The sequence below is a fragment of the Gadus chalcogrammus genome, chromosome 21, assembly GCF_026213295.1.
Source record: "Gadus chalcogrammus isolate NIFS_2021 chromosome 21, NIFS_Gcha_1.0, whole genome shotgun sequence".
NCBI classification, from domain to species: domain Eukaryota; kingdom Metazoa; phylum Chordata; class Actinopteri; order Gadiformes; family Gadidae; genus Gadus; species Gadus chalcogrammus.
In genome coordinates this window covers 6,766,346-6,790,589 of record NC_079432.1, presented here as the reverse complement: position 1 = coordinate 6,790,589, position 24,244 = coordinate 6,766,346, and the positions used below count along the sequence as shown (strand labels likewise).

General features: G+C 47.2%; 2 protein-coding genes across 4 annotated transcripts in view; one reads left to right on the top strand and one right to left on the bottom strand.

Moving 5' to 3' along the window:
• Nucleotides 1–20,234, top strand: part of itsn2a (intersectin 2a) — a 44,389-nt gene extending 24,155 nt beyond the window's left edge. The window contains exons 16-39 of the mRNA XM_056582016.1: nucleotides 1–34; nucleotides 2,305–2,444; nucleotides 4,144–4,424; nucleotides 4,599–4,690; nucleotides 5,125–5,345; nucleotides 5,878–5,947; nucleotides 7,378–7,616; nucleotides 7,735–7,775; nucleotides 8,058–8,224; nucleotides 8,359–8,392; nucleotides 8,507–8,628; nucleotides 9,459–9,555; nucleotides 9,989–10,180; nucleotides 12,838–12,959; nucleotides 13,358–13,464; nucleotides 13,587–13,770; nucleotides 14,355–14,453; nucleotides 14,616–14,783; nucleotides 15,631–15,861; nucleotides 16,384–16,505; nucleotides 16,602–16,684; nucleotides 17,278–17,361; nucleotides 18,049–18,222; nucleotides 18,580–20,234. The exon at nucleotides 1–34 is cut by the window's left edge and continues 106 nt beyond it. Of these exons, the coding sequence (XP_056437991.1) occupies nucleotides 1–34; nucleotides 2,305–2,444; nucleotides 4,144–4,424; nucleotides 4,599–4,690; nucleotides 5,125–5,345; nucleotides 5,878–5,947; nucleotides 7,378–7,616; nucleotides 7,735–7,775; nucleotides 8,058–8,224; nucleotides 8,359–8,392; nucleotides 8,507–8,628; nucleotides 9,459–9,555; nucleotides 9,989–10,180; nucleotides 12,838–12,959; nucleotides 13,358–13,464; nucleotides 13,587–13,770; nucleotides 14,355–14,453; nucleotides 14,616–14,783; nucleotides 15,631–15,861; nucleotides 16,384–16,505; nucleotides 16,602–16,684; nucleotides 17,278–17,361; nucleotides 18,049–18,222; nucleotides 18,580–18,731 (3,256 nt within the window). The 3' untranslated portion in view covers nucleotides 18,732–20,234. The remainder of the gene's footprint in view (nucleotides 35–2,304; nucleotides 2,445–4,143; nucleotides 4,425–4,598; nucleotides 4,691–5,124; nucleotides 5,346–5,877; nucleotides 5,948–7,377; nucleotides 7,617–7,734; nucleotides 7,776–8,057; nucleotides 8,225–8,358; nucleotides 8,393–8,506; nucleotides 8,629–9,458; nucleotides 9,556–9,988; nucleotides 10,181–12,837; nucleotides 12,960–13,357; nucleotides 13,465–13,586; nucleotides 13,771–14,354; nucleotides 14,454–14,615; nucleotides 14,784–15,630; nucleotides 15,862–16,383; nucleotides 16,506–16,601; nucleotides 16,685–17,277; nucleotides 17,362–18,048; nucleotides 18,223–18,579) is intronic.
• Nucleotides 18,664–23,989, bottom strand: fam228a (family with sequence similarity 228 member A). Of its 3 annotated transcripts, none has more exons than XM_056582011.1 (9): nucleotides 23,650–23,989; nucleotides 23,163–23,242; nucleotides 21,892–21,990; nucleotides 21,731–21,808; nucleotides 21,419–21,610; nucleotides 20,868–20,951; nucleotides 20,672–20,759; nucleotides 20,369–20,540; nucleotides 18,664–20,207 (listed from the first exon to the last, which is right to left on the bottom strand). In XM_056582011.1, the coding sequence occupies exons 2-9, from the start codon at nucleotides 23,238–23,240 to the stop codon at nucleotides 20,045–20,047; spliced, it is 954 nt and encodes a 317-aa protein (XP_056437986.1). In that variant the 5' UTR covers nucleotides 23,241–23,242; nucleotides 23,650–23,989; the 3' UTR covers nucleotides 18,664–20,044. The 3 variants fall into 3 exon arrangements, with proteins under 3 accessions (XP_056437986.1, XP_056437987.1, XP_056437988.1); XM_056582012.1 differs by having other exon boundaries at nucleotides 23,676–23,989; XM_056582013.1 differs by having other exon boundaries at nucleotides 20,059–20,229.
• Nucleotides 23,990–24,244: the final 255 nt, after the last annotated feature.

Below are 24,244 nucleotides of genomic sequence, written 5' to 3'. Positions count from 1 at the left end.
GGGACAGATGGAGCAGTACAACAAGGAGCTCAAGGTGTGTGTGTGTGTGTGTGCGCGCGCGTGTGCGTGTGTGCGTGCGTGCGTGTCATCTGTGAATATGCAGAGAAATGCACAGTGAAGCCTCTCCACAGGTATATTTGCAAAGATCTGAGGGCAGATTATGATGAAATCTGTTCACTTGTGCTTGGCTGGGGATCGTAAGAGTCTGAAGTCTGAACAGCTTATCAGCATTTTGAATATAGATCCTTTAAATTAACATTAGTGTTGACATGCATATTCAGATCATTTTGCAGCTTTAGAAGCTTGAGATGTGTGTGTAAGTCTGGGATTAGGTAATATAATATGCTATACTATATGAGACAAGGTTAAATATAAACTTAAAATACTCTGTGCCTTTGAAGCAGAATCTACTGCAGTATCGATTCAAATTCCAAGGATAATTTTGCATAGGGTCGGTCGGGTGAAACTAATGGGGAGAAATTCCTGTTAAACAAGCCCCGGTAACTTCACTCCCGCGGCTAAAAACACAGTGTTATCCAACCTATGTGTTGATAACACCCGCACACACGCACACAAACACACACACACATGCAGGCAAATAGTGACACAAAGCAATGAAAACCGAATATCTCCAAGGAACACGTCGTCAGCGAATATGGAATGACATAATGTTATGCCAGCACAACAAACAGAGGGATGTGTTCATGCTGTTATTAATTGCCCATACTTGTGATTTCACTAAAATCAACACTGCCTCTTGTCAAAAACTAACTGTTTCGATTCTTCTAACTGCGCCTTTTGTCTCCTTCCTGACATTTTCCGTACCTCACCCTGTACCTTTTTACTTCAAACCGTTTTCATGTTTCACTCCTTCCTGTCTTCCCATTCCACTTATCTCACCGCCCAACCCCGATTCCCCTACCTGCTTCCTATCCTATTTCTCTTTGTCTCTCTCCGTCTTTGTCTCTCTTTCTTTCTCCATGTCATGTATTTACTTTTCCTCCCTACTCTCTCCCGCCCATATTCAATGTCAACTCTCTCCCTCCCTCCCTCCCTCCCTCTCTCCCTCTCTCCCTCTCTCTCTCTCTCTCTCTCTCTCTCTCATGCTGCATGTCTTGTTTTTACTTTCCTCACCTGTCTTCCACCCTCCCTCCCTCATAAAATTCCAACCTGCACTCCCTCCTTACACTGGCTCCTCCTCCCTCCCTCCCTCCTCCCTTTCTCTCTCGCCTCTCTGCGCCGCCGTTGCCGTGGTAGTTTGGGGACATGGATGATTGCCTCCTACGGTCTCTGCTCTCCCTGCTGACCTGTCTCAGCCAGCTTTTTCTCCTCATCAAGGTTATTCCTAACTCCCCTAACCCATCCCCCTAGTTACCACCTTCCCTGCCTGACAGACCCCGATGCCCGCTCCACCACCACCACCACACTACACCTGCACTGCTGTTTGCTGTTTCTCCCCTCTCCCCGGCCCGCCGCCTCACCCTGCTGTTCCCCTGCTTGTCGTTTCCCTAGTTGCTCCTTCTGTGTAATGCCTAGCCATCCCTCGTGCTCTCTGTTGCCTTGTGTCCGTTGTAGTGGAGGATGCCCACTTTGGTGCGACATTTCCTCCCCATTTGTTCTTGGTGGTCGTTGGTGTTTATTTTCCTCCCTGCTGAACAAGTTTTAGCTTGTGCTTCACTTTCACACACCCAGACGCGCACACACACACACACACACACACACACACACACACACACACACACACACACACACACACACACACACACACACACACACACACACACACACACACACACACACACACACACACACACACAAGGATGTAAACACATACTGGACACCTGCATCATTTGCATGTTGTCTGTTGGATGCTCTATTTGCATGTGTTATCTTTTGGTATAGTTGTATTAAGTGCTGTTACCATGATGGCATTTTGAATGTCACAGGCTACTGCCATCTCTCTACCAGGCTACTTTTTGATTAATGACTTCATTATAAATGAATGACTTATTTAATTACTTGTGATTGCATTAGCACGCGTACGACTGCGACTCCAAGATATCACATCGCTTCATGCTTGTGTTCGTTAAGCGATAGCGACGCGTGCGATAATTAGCATGTCTTGCTAACGCGTGCATGCATGCTACTGTGTGTGTGCGCGTGTGCGTGTGCGTGTGCGTGTGTGTGTGTGCGTGCGTGTGCGTGTGTGTGTGTGTACACGTTTCTGTGTGTTTGTGTGGGGGCGGATGCTGCTCGCTGTAATTTGCTCTTGTCGCTAACACAACCTCCACCGTGTAATCTCAGGAGCTGAGGGAGAAGCAAGTGGCCCAGCAGGCCTCGCTGGACGACTTGTGCCGAGTCAAGGAGCAGAAGCAGAGGGAGCTGCAGAGGCGCCGTGAGGAGGAGGGCGAGAGGAAGAGGAGGGAGGAAGAGGAGGCAGCCAGGTATGCAGGAATTTAATGACAAGGCTGCTGCGTGTGACTTCCTGTTTTTTTTTCCCTCGATGGTGACCTAATGAAACGACGTGCGTACCGTGGTCGGTTCAATCTCATAAATGCAAATGAGCGTCACACTGGGAGTCGGAATATCTGAGGCTATACTGCTTTATCGAGGGTCCGAGGCGATCACACGGAACAGTGTTTTTGAAAACGCAGAGCCCACTATGGTACAGCGCACCTGGGCTGAGCTCCTCTCCTTTGACGAGCCATGCGTTTTTCTTGCTTTTCTCGACTGCGCATTAAAGTTGATGTATGTTCAACGTTGGGCACTGTGCGCACACACCTGCACTGCTCGTCAGCGAGAGGTCACAAAATGTCTGACAAGGACGAGAAGATGATTTCGTAAGTGTAACAGTTTAATAAGAAATTAGAAGCCGCCATGAAAAGCTTTGCTCATGTTTTACCACTCAAATCTGTTTAAACTACACACACACGCGCTACTCCAATAACACTCTGAGCGGTTCTCCCAAAGCACTCTTCACTCTGCTGTTGCGACGTGGTTTCTGAGTGATTGGTCCCTTAGGTGTCAGTTGGTTTCTGAGTTACGTTTTCTCCATTTTTGTGCACAGATGCCTTCAGATGGCTCTGTTGTTAAAACATATAAACAAACCAAGGTACAGAGAGTTAGAGTTTTGTACCCCAGAGTTTCAATACCACCATCTGGACACGCCGTCTTGTACAACCACAGAGGTACTGCTAATGAGGGGATTCAGCTGGCTCAGTGCAAGGTGGGAGGGGCCTAACCTTGGCTGTGTCTCAATTCAGGGGAAGCATCCTTTCGAAGGGTGCATTGCGTCACTGCGACGCGTCAAGGCTGTCCCATTTCGAAGGCTCCTTGAAATGCGGCCGACAGATGCAGCCTTCTTTTCCCGGATTTGAAGGATCCACCGGATGGATCCTTCACGGCCCAATGTATCCCAAGATTCATTGCGCGTTGGATTTTTTGAGAAATGGCGTCAGAGAGAGCGGAAGCGGCAGTTGCAGCAAATTACATATTCAACGACAAAACTATGTAAACATTTTTTTGATATTAAAATAAAGTTGGGACTATTTTAAATTTGTAACTTTATTGTCAAAGTTCAATTTCATTAACACGAGCCATATAACGTTAAACTAATTACAGTATATTTTATATAACTTATATAATCAGAATCAGAATCAGAAAACTGTATTGATCCCCGGGGGGTAATTGTTTCGTTCCAGGTGCTCCGTACAAATAGAAATAACAAGCATAGAAGATAAGATTATAAAAAATAGAAAATTATAAATAAAATAAAAGTAAGAATAAAGTAAGAAGTGGACATCTAAGTGAAAGTGGACATCTCTTAGTGGGTTATATAAAACGGCTCCATATTTCTCCTCCACCGTCCGGTTTGAACCGCAGCTGTCAGGGTTGCTAGGTGACAGGAGCGGCGCGTCATGACGCAAGGTATAGGGTGTTAACGGCTTGTTACGCAAACTTGAAATGCTCCGGAGGGCAGGCCGTCTCATTTAAAAACGTTTGTTCGGCCTTCAGGGTCTACAAAGGCCACACCTTCATAGACCGCGTCCTTCGAAGGATGCGTCCCCTGAGTTGAGACACAGCCCTTATCGAGCTGTGCTGCATCGGGGTGCATCAACTTCCTGTTTCCTGTTTGGTTCACAGACAGGCCAGACTGGAGCAGGAGCGGCTGGAGCAGGAGCGCAGGGAGCAGGCGCGACGGGACAGGGAGGAGGAGGAGGCAGAGCGGCAGAGGAGGCTCCTGGAGGAGCAGAGGGCCAAGCAGCGGGAGGAGGAGGAAAGGGAGGCCCAGGCCCGCCTCCGGGCCGCCCAGGAGAAGGCCCAGGAGGAGGAGAGGAGGCGGCGGGAGCATGAGGAGGAGGAGGAGAAGAGGAGACAAAAGGAGGAGGAGGAGGAGAGAAGGCAGCGAGAGAAGGAGGAGAAGGAGGCGAAGGAGGAGCAGGAGAGGAGACGCAAGGAGGAGGAGCAGGAGCGACGGCGGGAGGCGGAGGCGGCGGAGGAGGAGAAGAGGAGGAAGGAAGAGGAGAGGATGCAGAAGGAGGAGGAGCGGAGGAGGAGGGAGCAGCAGCAGCAGAAGGAGGCGGGGGGAGGCGGAGCGTCCGTGGCGGTGATGACCCTCTACAGAGCGCTCTACCCGTTCGTGGCCCGCAACGCAGACGAGCTCAGCCTGGAGGGCAGCTGCCTCATCGAGGTAGAGGACACCAACGCTACGTTCACACAGCACATCACGACCTCTGACCTGGAGATCCCTCTCCTCAGGACGTCCCTGCTTCATGCCCTGACCTACTTGTGGAGCTACATTTGGCCCAGGACCCACCAAATATTTTGTGCCGTAAAATAAGCAGCACATCCTCATAACCTGTTCACAAGAGTGAGAGATGTCACATTTCTCGATTTTTATTTTTGTTCAATATTAGTTTCCAACGGCCTAGTGTTGAAGCCTACGAAAAAATAACAATGGCATTTGCATAAATATACATACGTATGTTTATGTTTAAAGTTGAAATGGTGGTCATCCTATGATCCCCTGTCCCCTGCTAAAGCCCAATATGATATCACATAGTATATATATATATTCTATATGATATCATATTCAATTTTAACACCATTCTTTATTTACAACAGGTGGATGAGGCCACTGTGGGTGAGCCCGGCTGGCTTTGCGGGAGTTACCGCGGAAACCGGGGCTGGTTCCCCCAGAGTTACGCGGAGAAATGTGCCGCTTCCTCCGCCTCCAGCACCACCACCAACACCACCAACACCACCAGCTCCAGCGAGGCAGCACCGCCTGCATCCCAGGCGGGTCCGCTTCCCTCTAGCGTTGCTCCGCCGTCAGCTGCCAGCGGGTAAGGCCGGCTCGTCCGCCCGGGACAGATGACCCCACTACTACCGCTGCGGCCTGCGTCTTTCACAGCAACCCGTCCGTCCCTCTGTTGGTTGTTGTCTCTCTGTGCGCTGTGGTTCGTTGGGTGAAAATGCAAATGATTTCACCACCGTGACGCCATCCGTATTTTGTTTCGGTGCTTTTTTTCCTCGTGGTCGATCCGATTAAAAAAAACAATATATGACAATATAAACAAGGATTCGCTCCATTGCTAAATGGTGGATCCCATTGAATAACAAAAGCCTTTAGAAATGTATTTATAGTGTACTGCAGGAGAAACAACTTGTTAAAAATTTTCCTATTTGTTTCATGTCCTGTACTCAAAGGTTGTCATGAATGTGACGACTCTACATTTGTGCAATGCTCCCTTTTCCTCAGTGTTGCTCCCGTTCCAAAAATGCCTTTTTTCATGTAATTAGACGCTGCCGAAACAGAGGTTGTTCAGATGTTTTCTTCCAGCCGTCCTCAGAGTCCTCTGCTCTGTGTTCGCCCAGGCTTGCAGAGGGAGCGACGGCGGAGGCAGGCCCCAGCCGCGTCGGCCCTCCGGTCCCACAGCCGTCACATGTAGGAGAACATTCACTATTTACATATCGCCACTCACGCTCTCGGGAAGGGAGGTCAGCGAAGGACGAAGGCGATAACGATATTAGCTCTTGCAACAAAACAAAATGGAGGATGGGTTATTTCTTTATGAAAGTCGAGCAAGCGGCTAGGGTGGTTGTGCCTTTGAGAAAAGGCATTTGTTGAAAACCTAAGTTTAGTAACGAAAACTGATAATAAACAGACAGCCTCCGCGTTCGAGGTCTCGATGTACCAGACCGATTCCATTGTTTGCATTGCTTGGTTTACACTAACTCCCTGACAGTTAGAAGTGGGCTATAAACTAGCCTTGACAGTCATACGGACTGCTGCCTGCATTGGAATGAGGTCTGGCAGGAGCAGTTCATTGGTTGACACAGAAACACACAGAAACACACCACGTCCCAACAACTGGACCCACAATTTATTTTTAGCCCAGTTCCTACGGGCATCAGGGTCGTTGTCCTCCGAGGTCTAGCACACATTCACGGAGCTCCAGCCAAAAGCATCCCTGCTAGGAGGACTGGCATGTATAGGACGTGTCTGATGGATGAGATACGACGTTATGGGGTCATATTTGTCCTGGTCCGGAGATCAAAAAGGAATGTTTTTTAATAGATGATTTTTGAACAGTTTATTTTCTGCTTTCCTTTAATCCTGACCTGGCCTCTCTCCTTCTCTACTCGTCTCCTCTCCTCTCTTCATCCCCTCCTCTACTCTCATCTCTTCATTCACCCTTCATCCTCTCCAAACTGCTCTACCCAACCTCTCTTGCTCCTAATCCTCTCTTCTCTCCTCCTCTCCCAATACTCTTCTCCTTTCCTCTCCCCCTCTGCTCCTCCTCTCCCCATTTTCTCCTCCACCAAATCCTCTCCCCATCCTGTCTTCTATCATCTCTCCATCATATATTTTCTCCCTCTCCCTCCTCTTCCTCTCTCTCCCTACTCTCCACCTCCCTTCCTCTCCTCATTCTCAATTTATCTTTCCCCTCTCCTCTCCACATCCTCTTTTCCTCTACCCACCCTCTTTTACATCTTCTCAATCCCCTCCTCCTGCTTTTCCTCCTCCTCCTACTGCTCCTCTTCCTCCTCTTCCACCTGCTCCTCCTCCTCCTCCTCCTCCTCCTCCTCCTCCTCCCCCCCTCCTCTTGCTGCCCCTCCTGCTCCTCCTCCTCCTCCTCCTCTTGCTGCCCCTCCTGTTCCTCCCTCCTCCTCCTCCTCCTCCCCCCTCCTCCTGCTCCTTCTCCTCCTGCTCCTCCTCCCCCCTCCTCCTGCTCCTTCTCCTCCTGCTCCTCCTCCTCCCTCCTCCTGCTCCTCCTCCCCCCTCCTCCTGCTCCTTCTCCTCCTGCTCCTCCTCCTCCTCCTCCACCTCCTGCTCCTCCTCCTCCTCCTCCTCCTCCTGCTCCTCCTCCTCAGCACGGGGCTCCTCTGCGGGCTCGGGCGGTGACGTCGTGGTCGTCCTCCTCCTCCGACGCCCAGCCCGACCCCTCCACCCGCGGCGGCGGCGGCGATAGCATCACGGCGCTGCTGAGCTTCTCCCAGGGCGACGTCATCAGCGTGCTGCAGCAGAGGGAGGACTGGTGGCTCGGACAGCTCGCCGGAACTCAGGGATGGTTCCCTAAAGATTACGTCACTCTGGAGCCAGATAACACCGAGTAGGATGATAATAGGCTATATATACACACTCATGTTTTGACGTTTTTGTGAGGGTTAACCTCAAAGGGGTGAGATAAGAAGTGAACTTAAACTATTTATCTTTTTGACTTATTCCAGCGCGGAGGGCTCCGACACTTTAGATTCTGTTCAGCTGGAGGGTAAGTCACCGCTATCGCTTTGAATCATCTCTCAGAGGAAATAAGACATGATTTCCCACAGAACGGTTGGATCGTCGCTGCAGGTGTCACGGCGATGGCAGTGTCTAACGTTTTTTGGATGTCAGCAGAATTATTATTAAAATCACTTTACTTTCCTTTGAACGTTAACGCTCGTACTGGAGCACAATTTGAACGAAGAGCTATCAACGTTTTACCGATCGATGAAATACGTCGTGGATGATGACCGGTCGATGTGTTTGTGTTTCGTCGCCGCACCCCCAGACTTTGTGGCCCTGTATACCTACGAGAGCCCGGAGGCCGGCGACCTGACGTTTGACGAGGGGGACGTTGTCATGGTGACGGAGCGGGAGGGGGAGTGGTGGAGGGGCTGCATCGGGGACCGTGCCGGCGTGTTCCCCTCCAACTACGTCAGGCCCGTGGAGCCGGAGGTAGAGTCATCTACGTCTACGCACTCGTACAAATACACACCGTCGACGGGCTTGAACCTATTTAACGGTATGGTGCATTTGAAATGAATGTATTTGTGTGAATGATGTGGTATTTTATGTTTACATTTAAACAGATTTCAAGACCCGGAGGCCCAGTCAAAAAACCTGGTGAGGACTTTATGTGCACAAACGCACGCACACATAAAAAACACACACTCTCTCCTCGCCTCACGACACGTCTTCATGTGAGTGCTACGTGTGACGACCCTAATGTTTTGCCAGAGATTGCCCAGGCGCTGGTCAACACTGTTGCCCCGACGGCTCAGCAGCTCAGTCTGTCGCCAGGGCAACTGATCGTGGTTCTGGCCAAGAACTCCACCGGCTGGTGGCTCGGGGAACTGCAGGTTGGTCTTCATGCCTTCATGTCTGTTTATTACATTTTTGTAAACTGAAATATTGTTAAACCTAAAATGGTTAAACCATAACACAATATAAAATAACACCCTATTTGAGTGTTTCTTTTTTTAATCAAAAACAACTTTATGATTATTATGTCTTGTAAACATCTTAAATATCTTTCATTTCAATCAATCCACGCTGAGAAAGATGAATTATATTAAAGCAAGTTGAATAAACCTTAAAATATACTGTCATTCAATACAAAGAATAGAACATATGTAGCAAGACAAGATGGGTAAGACAAGACAGCATACACTACAAAGCCCTAGGCCAAATCAACAAGGAGACTTTCAGAGGTGCGAGTTGAGCAAAAAACGAAAAAATGACAGCTCCAATCAGGAGGAGTAGCCAATCAAACACTGCAGAGGGCAGTTTGGGAGAAGGCTGGCTGGCTCCTCGATAGGAACACTCAGCTGTGGCTCCTTCACCAACGGCGGGTTTTATAGTCCGACCTTGAGAGTGGTTCACATGCTAGGTTCAGAAGACTTATGGATGTTCAGTCAAGAACATCTATTTTATTTGTAAAAGTAACACATCACATATGACAGTTGTATTTTTTATGTTGTAATGATGTAATGATTCCTGTAAAGTTGATCCACAATTATTACAAGCTTGATTTCTGTTTTTTGGGATTATGACTCACATTGTTATTATTACCTTTTTACCATTTTTGTTTGTCATTCATTCATTCATTCATTTATTGGGCATGTATTACCTGTTGATTCCTGTGTTATTACTGTTGAGAGAATGGCGTCTCATGATTGGTTCTCTTCAGGCCAGAGGTAAGAAGCGACAGAGAGGTTGGTTCCATTCCTCCAACGTTAAACTGCTGGGCCCCACCAGCGGCAAGTCTACTCCTTCTCCTCTGCCAGGTTAGGCCACCCGTCAACAAGCACCTAATAGAAACACATCGTGGGGGTCTTCAGGTGGTGAGGTCATTAGCCCTCTAAACACACACCTTTGGAATGAAAGAATGAATAATCACAACGCACTAATTCAATCCAACCTCACCATGCTTATAATTGCTATAATTGCAATAACAAGTGTTTTCATATTCATATATGCATTTTTTGTATTTTCTTTTTTTACCAACTCAAAACAAAACAACCTCTAAAAACGTAAAATAATATGCTGTAAATTATAGTTTTAAGATGTAGGCTATGTATATTTTAACTCAGACTTCCCAAACTTGAACCACTTTAAATAGCATGCATGATTGTTTGGAATACTAAACAAGTATTCTAGATGGTACTGTAGTACTTCCCCCTCTTCTCACCCTAATAAACCCCTCCCCCCACCCCCCAGTGTGCCAGGTCATCACCATGTATGACTACACGGCGGCCAATCAGGACGAGCTCAGCTTCTCCAAGGGTCAGCTGATCAGCGTCCTGGACAAGACCAACCCTGATTGGTGGAAGGGGGAGGTCAACGGTGTCACCGGCCTGCTGCCGACCAATTACGTGAAGATGACGACCGAGTGTGACCCCAGCCAGCAATGTGAGTGAACCAATCACACATCTGCTAACCCTAACCCTGAGTTTCAAACAGTGAGGGGATTGCTAAACATATAACATGGTCAAAATCAGGATATGTCTATATAATGTCTGCCGGGGTGATTTGGTTGACTCCAGATCCCGTGGGTAGTTTATCCATGTCAGAGCAGGATGATGCTGACTTTGGTGAGTATCTTTTGGGTTGCTCACATTGGATGTTTATTTACGAAGCATTGCATTGAAGGCTCTATTGCTTTGGTTTAGAAGACCAAAAGACCCAGCGTGAACATGCAGAAGACTGATTTCAGATCAGATAGGGCCAACTCAGGACTCAAACGCTAGTGAATGAAAAACATGTCAATATTATTTTGATCAGTTTAGTCTTGTCTGAAGGATAGTTGTAGGGTATTATAAAGGCTGTTATTGAAGACGCTTATTATAAGATGAGGAAAACATTTGTGACAATTATACAAATCAAAGGGTAACGAACCAGTAAGTGTCCTTTTTTATATTGCGCTTATACATTTTTCATGGTTCTCTGACCCCATGAATGTTATCCCAAAATACAGTGGGTTGACCAACTGATCTGCAATCTGTTGTCAATTCTTGGTTCATGAGTTTTATTTTGAGTGGGGATCTCCATTGAGGAGTTGAAATGTAGCTGTCATGAGTGTGCCATGTGAAACGGCTAGCTGGGGAAACTGGCCTCATGAGTTGGTACATGTTGGTACATGTTCACATCTGAATGAATGGATGAGTGAATGAATGGGGCCCCAACTCGCACCCTCCACTCTCTCACTGTTTTGGGTCATCACTATGTTCAAACATACTTCAGTGTTCACTGTATTTATACTTTACACACTCACTGTGCACACTGTACAGTCTATAAAGGTAAAAAACGTATTCAGAAACACATAAAAGTGTTTTCCCATTTGAAATGTCCTGACTTGTTGACCTACTTGTCCATTGTGCGCCGCCGGCTGGAAGCCATCAGCAATCACCTCCATTATCAATGTTCCCGCATGTGAAATAAAACCCTGTGAAGTTCCAACGTGAATAATCCCCCAAAAATAATCAAACTGTGTTTAACGCCTGTTGTCTCTCTGTCTTCCACCCTTCCGCCATCTCACCCTCTCCCCCCTGCCACTCCTCCACCCCATGCCCTCTGTCTCTGTTTGTTTCCTCCCCAGGACAGTAATGCTGGCTTTGCTTTCTCCTCTGCTCCTCTTCCTCTTCCTCCTTCTCCTCCTCCTGCTCCTTTACTTCACGCTTCCCTCCGAGCCAATCAGAGCTCGGATTGCCCTGTCGCAACAGGAAGCCCCGCCTCTCGCCCGAACAAAAACCAAGCTCTGCGCTTTTTGCGAACCTCATTTCAGGACTGTGGCGTCCCCGTCCTCTCTTTGTTTTTGTTTTTCTTCTTCTGTGTCGTTTGGACTGCTGCTTTGTTTTTTCTAACTGCTCCATTGAACTGTTTACTGTTTCGTTCCTTCTATCTCCCCTATTTCTCCCTTCCTGTCTTTTCTCAGTCCTCTACTATTCCCCTCGAGTTACTAACACAAAAAAGGGTTGAGAAAACCTTTCTCCCTCTGACTCATCGTGTCAAAAGGCATGGCAAAGAGTTTATAAACACGATTTAACTGTTGTATCTGTCTAGTTATGTCTAACTCTGTCCAAAGTTATAATTGATCTAGTTTTATAAATAGAAGCTTTTAGTCCACACACTAGATATTTTCCCATGGGGTCGATCATTTTTGCACTAACAATGTGAAGACTTGCTAGGAACTAAAAAGGACCAATGTTAAGCATCCCAGTTTATGATTCCTCAGCAAAAATAACCTTGTTCCTCGTCAAGTACATTGCCAGTATTTCAATAACATTTTACCATCATCGTATAATATTGTTTGCTCGGAATACATTTGAGAAAGCGTTCCACTCTGAAATGTAATGCATACACCAGCTAAAACTAAAACAGGCAGTTGTTAATGTCAAAACAATGACAGCAAATGTCTTCCGGAACGTTCTTGTGACCTCTGGGTTTCCTCATCCACACCTATGCAATCACCTGGCTAGCGCAAGCCCCCAGCCCGAGCCACACCTAACACAGACGGTGTTTCTCCAAAGACTGACGTGGAAGGTGGACGGTATTAGCGGTGATCGATTAGCAATGCCTGGTAACCCCTCTTCTATCTCTAGGTTCAGTGTTCTGTGTTCTATGACATACGATGTGCCTCACTCTGGTCCTTGCATAAATTGTACATAAAGCATCACAGATCTGACAATAAAAGAGATTTTAACGTTTATTTGTTTGATTTGTGTGTGTGTGGGTGTGAGTGATTTGCTCAAGAGTTTTGCTCAATTGTTAATGCTTGAAATGCTCGTTTAGGGGTTCAATTTCCTCTGCATGCATGCACTTGGGTTGTCAGAAGGATTGTATAATTATGGAATAATTGTGAGCATTAATTTAGATACGACACAAGATTTCATCGACATATCTAAAGAGAGAAAATGTCTGTTCATGGGGGTGTGTGTGTGTGTGTGTGTGTGTGTGTGTGTGTGTGTGTGTGTGTGTGTGTGTGTGTGTGTGTGTGTGTGTGTGTGTGTGTGTGTGTGTGTGTGTGTGTGTGTGTGTACATCGTGTGTGTGTGTGTGTGCGCGCTGCAGGGTGTGCTGACCTGATGAGCTTGGATAGCATGACCCCCCAGGAGAGAAAGAGGCAGGGCTACATCCACGAGCTGATCCAGACCGAGGAGACCTACGTAGAGGACCTGGAGCTGGTGCTGGAGGTACACAGACACACACACACAGACAGGTAGACAGACACACAGACAGGTAGAGAGACAGACAGACACACACAGATTGACAGACAGACAACGAGAAAGACCGACACACACACATTTACAGACCCACATATACAGAAAGACACACACACACACACACACACACACACACACACACACACACACACACACACACACACACACACACACACACACACACACACACACACACACACACACACACACACACACACACACCAGAGTGTAAACAAAGCCACATGAAGACTCAAGGGTATTAATAAGTCATTACCCCTTCTTTGAGGTGTGAATGAAACAATTAGGCCTTTATCCTCTCTCCCTCCCTCCCTCCCTCCCTCCCTACCTCCCCCCCTCCATGTGATCAGGTGTTCCATAAGCCCATGTCCGAGTCGGGCCGTCTGACCCCCACAGAGATGGGGACCATCTTCGTCAACTGGAGGGAGCTGATCATGTGCAACACCAAACTACTGAAGTAGGTCAACAACACTGTCGGCGCCGTCCAGGCGTCCACACCGACCCGCCTGACCATCCACGTGTCAAGAATTATTCCGAGAGGCGTCTTGACACCGCCTCGGACCATGTGTGCACCCTCAGGGCCCTGCGCGTGCGTAAGAAGACGGGCGGGGAGAACATGGCGGTGCAGGTGATCGGAGACCTGCTGGCCGCGGAGCTGGCCCACATGCAGCCCTACATCCGCTTCTGCTCCTGCCAGCTCAACGCCGCCGCCCTGCTGCAGAGGAGGACCAACTCCGAGCCCGACTTCAAGGACTTCCTCAAGGTGCCCCAAGCTCTCCACTGTCCTGCTCCAGTAACACAACCCACCACAACATGGTGGTTTCTTTTAGTGTCACTCCATCCATGAGGCAATCAATCGTTGATTTAACAGCCTCAGTTTGTATTTTGAATAAATTACATTGTAAATTAGAAATCTTTACCTTTACATGGTAAAAGATAGTACTTAGCATTGTGTAGCACTTTATCCTAGCTATCTTGTTGTACATGGGGAATGGGTTAACCTAGCAATTGTCAATGCTTAGCACTTGTTTCTGTGATATCTTTACTGTCCCGATGACGATATGTTGTTGTTTCTCTTTCTTCTCTGATAAATGTACTTATTGTTGAGATTATTGAGTCGCTTTGGATAAAAAAATTCTACAGAAAGCCCTCAATGTAAATTAAATGAGCATGAGATGATGTAAAGTAGCCCGCCCTCTCATCAACAATAAACAACTAACAATCAGAAATGTCTTCATGGTGCTCATTCCCAAATCCTCAAAATAATCAACCATCTACTCATCCCCACATTCCCTTGTTATCACACTCTCTTGCTTTCTCTCTCTCTCTCTCCCACCCTCTGAGCAGAAGATAGCCACTAACTACCGCTGCAAAGGGATGCCCTTGTCCAGCTTCCTGTTGAAGCCCATGCAGAGGATCACACGCTACCCTCTTCTCATAAAGAATGTAGGTGGTAGCAACCCATTTTGTGGTAAAGCAAATTAAAATATATTTATTTTTTAAAGAGTAACTTTCGTGTTTGTGTCATGATTCTCTCCCTCTCGCTCCCTCTCTCCCTCTCTCCCTCCCTCCCTCTCTCTCTCTCCCCCCCCCCCCCCCCCCCCCCAGATCCTGGAGAACACCCCTGAGGGCCACGTGGACCGGGGGTCCCTGCGGGAGGCCCTGGAGCGGGCGGAGGAGCTGTGCTCGCAGGTCAACGAGGGGGTCAGGGAGAAGGAGAACTCTGATAGGCTGGAGTGGATCCAGAGCCACGTCCAGTGTGACGGCCTCATAGAGGTAAGCAGGAACATGACGGACGTGCACCCACTGGGCAATCGCATGTTGCAAAAGAGAGGTCACAATTAGTGCTCTGTCAAACTGTTGAGTTTATTGCTCTTTTTGAATTATTTAAAAAATAGATATTTAATGGTCATTATTTGCCCTTTCCGAGGGATGAGGATTAGCTCTTGTAACTGGGATGATGGGCTATACCTGGGGTTCTCAAAGTTTTGACAAATTAGGGCAAATTTAGGAACCCAAAGTTTGACTGAGGGCTGCCAAAGGAAAAAAAAATAGGCGGGAAACGCCATCAGCATCCCAGTGGTGAAAAAAAACATTGCACCGTGGACCTCTGGGAGTGAGGTCAAGTGAGGTATAAATCACGAAACTGAGGGTCATCCTTATTAAAACTAACAAATGTAACTGGATTGAAAGCTAGAGAGAGTCGACTTAAATTAATATTGATATAATAATGAAAAAAAAAAAAAAAAATTTAAAAATATATATCTGCGGGCCGCCATTGGCCCGCGGGCCGCACTTTGAGAACGAATGGGCAAATCAAATCGGCTTTTAACTTTTCAATTATTCTTGCCATAGTTATATTGAATCATCACTGTGTGTATATGCACGGAGCTCTATGTGAAACGTAAACGTTGAGTAAACCGTATCACGTATTAATTCAGGGAGATGTTGATTGCAAAGCAATCCACGCAAAACGAGTACATTTTCTCAGCATGGGGTGTCACCCCAGCCACTGTCGAAAGCCCCCGGCACTCAGCTGGTTGAGCGTCCCGTGACCCTCCTCATTCCTCTCCCTCCCCTCTCCTCCTCCCCCTCCCCCCCCCCCCCCTCCATCGGACTGCAGCACCTGGTGTTCAACTCGCTCACCAACTGTCTGGGGCCACGCAAGCTGCTACACAGCGGGCGTCTGCACAAGACGCGGGGCGGCCGCGAGCTCTGGGTCTTCCTCTTCAACGACTTCCTCCTCCTCACCCACAGCCCGGCCAAGTCCTTCTCCTCGTCCTCCTCTTCCTCCCTGGGCGCGGACCGGCTTTTTAGCCACAAGGCCAACGTGCAGCTCAAGATGTACAAGACGGTGCGTGTGCGTGTGTGTGTGTATGTGTGCGTGCGAGTGTGTGTGTGTGTGTGGTTGTGTCCCCGTTTTGTTTTATTTAAAAAAAAATCATGTGTATTTTATTTAGTTCGTCTGTTTCTGTAAATTAAACTGAAATTAAATCGAAATACTGGGCCCTTGGGGCAGTGTATTTAATTACAAGTGAAACTATGCATGCACATCATCGCTGCTTCCTCCCTGGACCATCTGTCCATCAGTCATCCCTCCATTCATTCATCTCCTCTATCTATCTTTCATCCTTCCATCCATCAGCAGCCGTCCGTCTCTCTATGCATCCATTTACCGCTCTCCATTCATCATTTACGTTCGTACTTCTTTCCATCTAACCAATGCTATCCTCCGTCTATCCGTCTGTTTCTCCCTCCATCCTTGTGAAATTCATCCTATAGATCGATCATCTGTCCCTCTGTCCCGCCGCCTCCCTCCTTCCGTCCCCGCAGCCACTCACCCCTTCCTCTCTCCCCCTCTCTCCCCCCTCCACAGCCTCTGTTCCTGAACGAGGTTCTGGTGAAGAACCCCCCGGACCCGTCCAGCGACGAACCGCTCTTCCACATATCACACATCGACCGCGTGTACACACTCAAGGCGGACACCCTGAACGAGAGGTACACACGCACACACACACACACACACACACACACACACACACACAGCCTTTCTAATGATTTATGCAGTGATTTAACAAAGACTGTTAATCACAGGACGACCTGGGTCCAGAGAATCAAAGCAGCGTCCGAAGTGTTCATTGAGACGGAGAAGAAGAAGAGAGAGAAGGCGTACCAAGGTAAACACAGCTATTTATGAACCGTGTGTGTGTGTGTGTGTGTGTGTGTGTGTGTGTGTGTGTGTGTGTGTGTGTGTGTGTGTGTGTGTGTGTGTGTGTGTGTGTGTGTGTACACTAGTGTGCTTGATGTTGTTGATCCACTCTAGGACCTGCTAGACTAGGAATGCAACGTGTCATCAACGTTTGAACTCATAGTATTGTAAGGTGCTTCTGATTTAAGCGTCCGCCAGTACATTCATGTATTCATTCATGAATTGATCGACACACTGAGGCCTTAATTGAATGTAATTCAACTGTACAGCAAGGGGTGCTCCCTACTCCTAATCACCTCAAAGTCAACTCCCTACTCCTAATCACCTCAAAGTCAACTCCCTACTCCTATTCCTAATCACCTCAAAGTCAACTCCCTACTCCTAATCACCTCAAAGTCAACTCCCTATTCCTAATCACCTCAAAGTCAACTCCCTACTCCTAATCACCTCAAAGTCAACTCCCTACTCCTAATCACCTCATAGTCCACTCCTCCCATTCAGAAATGCAGTCCCTCAGTCAGACAATGTGTGTTTGAAGGTAACGCTTCTCTGTGTTCCCAGCGCGTTCTCTGAAGACCAGCGGCATCGGACGTCTCCTGGTCACCGTCACGGAGGCCCAAGAGCTCAAAGCCTGCAAGCCCAACGGTAACAGCCCGCTCAACCTCCACGCTCCCTACACACATGTTGACCACCACACTATGTTATCATGGTAGACCGCTTGTCTGAACAGATGATTCTGGTATTGGATATTTAATTACCAAAGGGCAGGTTAACCACCCACTTGGTTCAGTCGAAAACGGTTCTGTTTGGTCCCTCAAAGTGTCTGTGACATTTCCCGGTTATTTTGGAATAGAATCTATGAAATTGTTGTTTTTTCTAAAACCTTCATGACTGTCATGACTTCCCTAATTAAAACTGAGGTCTATTTACTCTTTAATCTGGAGGATGTGAGGGGATTAATGAAAAGAGGAAATGGTGTCATAAAATCTGTTGGCAACAATTTTGAGGTCCTCGTACGAGACACTTGAACACTTCAAAAATTGAATAAATTTCACCTTTATCTAACCAGGAAAAGTCTCTGAGATATAAAACAGTTATTGCCATGGCAGGCAGCAGCACCATAAGCAGGGTGGCAGAAAGTGTTGCAAACATTCACATGACAAATGACGTGAAAATCAACGTGAACATTCAAGATTTCCTAAAATATGGCAAAAGTAATTTGCTGCTCCTTGGACCGCCTCCAGTGAGAGCAGCCCCCCCAGATGGCGCTAACGTCGCTTCAGAGGGTGCAGCGGTCCCTTTCAATGAGATCCCCTTCCTCCCTGTCCTCAGGTAAAAGCAACCCGTACTGCGAGCTCACCATGGGGGCCCAGTGCTACACGTCCCGGCCGCTCGGCGACACGCTCAACCCCAAGTGGAACTTCAACTGCCAGTTCTTCGTCCGGGATTTCTACCAGGACGTCCTGTGCATCACAGTGTTCGAGAAGGACCAGTTCTCCCCCGACGGTCAGTGGTCCAATCACATACGTGCGGGGGGGGGGGGGGGCTGTAGTAGCTAAGGAGATAGAGCGGGTCGGGCTTGTAACCGCAAGGTTGCTAGGTCGATCCCCGGCTCCTCCTTGCTGAGTGTCGAGGTGGTCCCTGTGCAAGGCACCTGACCCTAAATGCTCCCGACGGGCTGGCTGGCACCTTGCACGGTCGGTCGGTGTGTATATGTGTGCATGAATTGGTGAATCTCAGGCAATATCGTAAAGTGCTTTGGATAAAAGCGCTGTATAAATGCAGTCTATTTACGGGCACATGCATGCACAAGCATGGAAAGCCTGCGCCGACGAGACTGAACGTCCCCTTGTTTCTTTTCAGATTTCCTGGGGCGCACAGAGGTTCCCGTGGCAACCATAAAGAAGGAGATGGAGAGCAAGGGCGCGGCGACCCGCCGCCTGCTGCTGCACGAGGTGCCGACCGGAGAGGTGCTGGTCAAGCTGGACCTGCAGCTCTACGAGCAGACCGCGTGAAACACGGGCCCCCTCGCTCACACACAACACACACACAAAGACCCACGAGCTGAGGCACAGATGCACACACGCAAAGACGCACGCGCTAACACACAGACGCGCAGAATCAAAGACGCACACACAAACAAACAGACGCACACGCTAACACACAGACACACACGCTAGCACACAGACGCGCAGAAACAAAGACGCACACGCCAACACACAGAAGCACACACACACACAGACGCTCACACACACACACAGACACAAAGACGCACACACACATAGACGAACATATAGATTTATGTCCTGTAGAAAAATATTTCCAGACAAGGATATCGATTTATTACCTTGCACACACACACATACATAAAGTGCCTTCTTCTTCCCAATGTACCTAGTACCATTCTCCAGGATTGTTCTCATATGTTGCCATATACTGCCCTGAGCCAAGGTTACCAGTGTTGAGGCCACTCACACAGCGATAACAGAAAAACCTATAAAGGGTTTAAATAACAAAATACCTTATTTTATTGTCATTTCTTTTCTTTAATTTATTTCATTTTTTGTTGGCGAACATCCCGCAAATGTAGGATTTCGGATGGTTTTTGGAAGGTCGGTGATAGAGAAGTGATTCACTTTATTAACTCAATGTCCATGGCTGGAGGGCTTACAGTCTAATAACCATATACTGCCATCGAAGAATCATGTTTGGTAAGAAGAACACCCATAATCAACCTTGAGCATTGGGTTCTTTAAATATAGATCTGTGGCACCGTTTTTATTCTAATATATACTAATGCAAATGTAACCAATTTGAACTGTTGCACACTACTGTACAATAGGATGTCTCGGGCCACGAAGCCTCCTATTCGAGGCCTGAATGAGGCGTAAATAAAACTTACATTGAAAAAAGACAGATTCCTCCTTGGTGTTTTTTTTTTGTGACTCATTTTCACAGAGCTCAAATCAGGGGCTTCGTCAAAAACAAAACATTTCCAGGTTGGACCATTCCACAGCGATGTGCAATGACATAATAATGAGATAAATATCATTTTGACATGACATTTATGAAAAAATTATAGTCATAGTATAATATATATTTTGACAAAATATATCCAATAAAAATATTGTTGGCCCATGTGCTCCTCTTTGTCCCCGACGGTAATAGCCCTGAAATTATGACACTAAAAGTTACCATTTCCTCACGACCCGAAAGGACTAAGCATCATAAGGATCAAGACAGTGATGAGCAGGGATGGCTAATCAGAGCTCTCCTTGATTCGGTGTCACAGAGGCAGGCTACAAACTGGGGGTTTACGCAAGTGAGTTTATGGCAAAAAAGCTGGAGTCCACAGGCCTATCTGTGGTACGGGTGAGTCGGTACGGATGGAAGCAGAGAGGTTGTGGTTGCAGCTGTAGTCGCCATCATCTTCTTCTGGACCAACAGCGGGCTTCATAGCATTTTCCGTCAGCCAAACTGTTTGCTTCGATCTGGTAGGGCATTACATTTGGCCTGGGTATGACAAAAACAATGGTCCCAATCTGACTTGTACTATTTACAATGTACTCATTCAGCAGACACTTTTATCCAAAGCAACTTTCATGTGTTTATTCTATAACATATATACATGGATGAAGGTGTAGTTCACAACCTGTGAGAGGACTTGGTCCCTCTCTCCAACGAGGTCTCTCTAGTGGTGGAGATGGAGTTGAGGTAAGCAGATGCAAAGGTCTGAGTCGGGGCGGTCTGAGGGGGCTTCCTTGCAGCTGGAGGACTAAAACGGGATAGAAGCTCCTTCACTTCCTCCCGTGTGTGCGAGCGACCTAAAACGAAGGGTTTAACCCATCAGACTCACATCAGGCTTTGAGACCTCACACACTAGTCTCACCACCGATCAAATGGCAAATGTCTCGATGAGGTTCTCGAGTGTGTGTGGTAGGATTCTTTAGAATACCTGTTTTACAAGAGACGACTGCTCTCTTCTCCCTGATCCTTTCACGAGAGTCCATCAACAGCGGGTCCTTTAACACGGGCATTTGGAGCTGTGGAGAAGTCCGTGCTGTACATCAATAGCGGGAGCAAACCGGCCCCAAATGCTCCATACGTTCTCAGGTGCGGGTGGTGGTGGTCGGGTTGGTATATTTCCTCACCTTGTAGCAGTCGAGGGGTCCTGTGATGCTGAGGAGGAATGGGTCGTACTCCTGGGGATCATAACAGTCTAGGGACACAAAGCCCTGAAAACAAACACATGACCAGGGGGAGAGTATAGGGCCTGTCATTGAAGATCCAGTCTCCTCAATGACTGGATGTCGTGGTACTTGTATAGCTCACAGTTACAGTATGAAAGGGCTTTACAGGCCATATATTAAGCACAAAAAAAGTAATCTTGAGAAGGAACCAAGGAGGATCCCTCCTACCAGGGATGGTAAGGGGTGATATGGAAGCCATAATTGGCATTCATAGTATTAGAAGCAAACGTTTTAATATCAACAGAAAAATCTGAAAATAAGTATTGCTCATGTAGATGGAGTGCTGAATTGGCTTAATTAGCCGCCCGGTCAGAGAACCATACACCCAACAGAGAACCACTATGAAGAATAAAACAACAATGCAGATGTTTTCTCCGGGAAAAGGTGTCTTCCTGTCTGATGAATCTCTGTCAATCATAACTGGTTAGCTCTGCAGTAGCGTAGAGCGCTACCTTGGCATTGCAGTGACGGATGTAGTCCGCGTTCAAACAGCGCATCCTGTCCCCCTCGTGGTCGCACCGTCGGGAGAAATCCTCCACCCTGCGCTGGATGGGCAGCCACACTCGCTCCGTCCAGCGTTTGTGGAGGAGTTCCCTCCGTCGCAGCTCCGTAACGGCCCGTCGACCCAGGAAGCGCTCCAGGTCCTGCACATCCACGCAGCCAAAGTGATTAGTGATTAGATGTGGGTGACTAATTATAGTTATTCTCCCAGCGAAGAAAATATGTCAAATGATTTGCCAACTATGCCAAGTCCCCAAAATCACCTTGAGTAAGCCATTTTCCGCGTCCACAATTGGTTTGATAATTTTCCTTACTTCTTGGATTTCGGCCTCGACCTGTTCCTGAAATAAATTGTATTGTTTGTATAATAACTAATTTGAGACAATTGAAAGTCACGCATAACATTGTTGAGTAGTTGTAGTACCTCGAATGGCCTCATGGTGGGATTAGAGAGCCAGCCAATCCATAATAAATCCTCCCTGCTTCCCCTTCTTCGGAGCCCTGGTCCACTCCTGCTGCTCATCTGAAAAAACGTTATATTTTTGGATGCCTTTCGGCTCGGTGTAACACACTAACGCCTCCCCCTAAGGCAGGGGTCTCAAACTCGCGGCCCGGGGGCCAATTGAGGCCCGCAGGATGATATTTTGTGGCCCCCTAATTCAAAGTTTAGTGTTTGTGTGGCCCGCACGTTGTTGTCAAACGCACATTTTGGCTGAGCGGCTTGCCACACTTTTTTATCACGTGGCTTGTGATAGGGTAACCAGATGTCCCGATTTGGCCGGGACAGTCCCAATTTTGAGTTGCGTGTCCTGAGTCCGGACAAAAGCCAAAGGACGCTAAAATGTCCCGGTTTCCACCAACCACTATGAAATGTCCCCTGTTGTCAGCGATTACATAGCCAACGTGATCTAATTATAGCCCGATCATTAACTTAGATTGGGTCAGTTGTGCTCCTTTTTTCTGTGGAATATTTGATGCGGCCCAGCCTGACCAAGACTCTACCTCCAGCGGCCCCCAGGTAAGGTGAGTTTGAGACCCCTGCCCTAAGGAATACACCTCGCCAGGGCCAGTGGCACAGGTGCACGGTACTCGAGGAGAGGCATCGCTGTAAGAGATCACGTCACTACACAGAAACCCGAGCTGCGTCTCACCGTTACAAACGCGCATGTAGGACATGTATTGGTGACTCTGTTTTACCATGACTTGGCAACGCAGATTGATGAAACACATGGGAGCTCCCTTCATGAATCATCAATAATGACTATTGAAATGTATTTAATTCAAGGATTTGAGGAGGCTGTAGGCCTATATATTTTTGTGTAAGATCAGATGTACAATTGGAATTGCTTCAGGCCTACTGCTATTATTTTCAATAGTCTGAATTAAATCGATTTTTAGTCTATTGTGTTTGTCAACCAGAGCAAAAGGAAGCCTCCTTTTCAAAGTCACTTAAGTCTAAAAGCTATACAATTAGACATGACATCCTTTACATATGCAGAATATGTGTCCATATATATATTATATATTGATAGCCTACATATTCTGTCACACATGTACATATAGGCCTATAAATGTTATACATTATACACTCCCACTGTATTGTCACATATCCGTAAAGTTGTAATCTAGGCAGATTTGTAAAATAATAATGTAGGCTATGGCAATGATACATTAAGTTATGGGTGTTTTCTTTACCTTGGACTGCAGAAAGCTCAGAGGAGGAGAAGTATGGGTAATCACGTCATCAGTCACGTTTTTCCTTCTCGTTGACATTCCTCAATAGTAAAATATCAAAAACAAATTTTAGCTGTAAGCATTTGCCTGTAGGTTACACGTCAAGCCGACCTCAAATAACCATTAGTCGACACCCATATAGTTGCAGGCCTGCTTCAACAAGAATACTCCATGGTGCAAATAAGTGACATAGCCTATTCTTGTATCAAACATAGGCCTACTTGATAAATATAAACGTATATAATCAATAAATAAACTATATATATATATACACATACATATATACACGTCTTTACTCATCTTTTACTCCTTTGCATTGTCATAACGTTATACCCGTGCGGTTGTAAAGCAGGCGGAGTTGGATTCCCTATTCTCGATACACATTTAAATTCCATCGCTTAAACAAATCGTGACACCCCCAAAAAAATGGATGGGTTAACCGAATTACCAGCGAATCCACATAGATGGACCCACCGGGTGGTGCCTGAATGCGGGGGAGACACCTGCTGAGCTGCCCTCACAGCCGTCCCTTCTCCAGTTCGGCCCAGGTAACGACCGGCTGATTGGTCGTTACCATGGCAGCGCGTCACTCGAGCAAACAAGGCAGTAGGAACAAGGTAAGGCGAAGAGTGGTTTTTCCTTTGTCAAAAACGATCAACGGTTACTGATTCGTTTGACAAAAAACGCAGTCCTAAATAAAGCATGCATGGCCTACTGATATGAACTTCAACTTTAGGATGGAAGCTAAAACGTTTTATTTTCAGAAATAGGCCATTCCATTCCAACACACACAATGTAGGCTAATTAAAGTGCATTATGGGGTAGGCCTGGCCTACCATGCAACATAACAAAGGTATTAGTAAACCTGACAGGGCGGATTCCCATGCTTGCTTGAAGGTTTAGTCAGAAACGAAACCTAGAAACCCAACAACAACGACAACCAGGCGCTCAACTTCCGTGATGAGCACCTGACGCATTACCGAGGGTGGACCTTTGCCATAATAACGAATAGGCTACTGTCCGGAGGACCCCTGCAGAGAAAG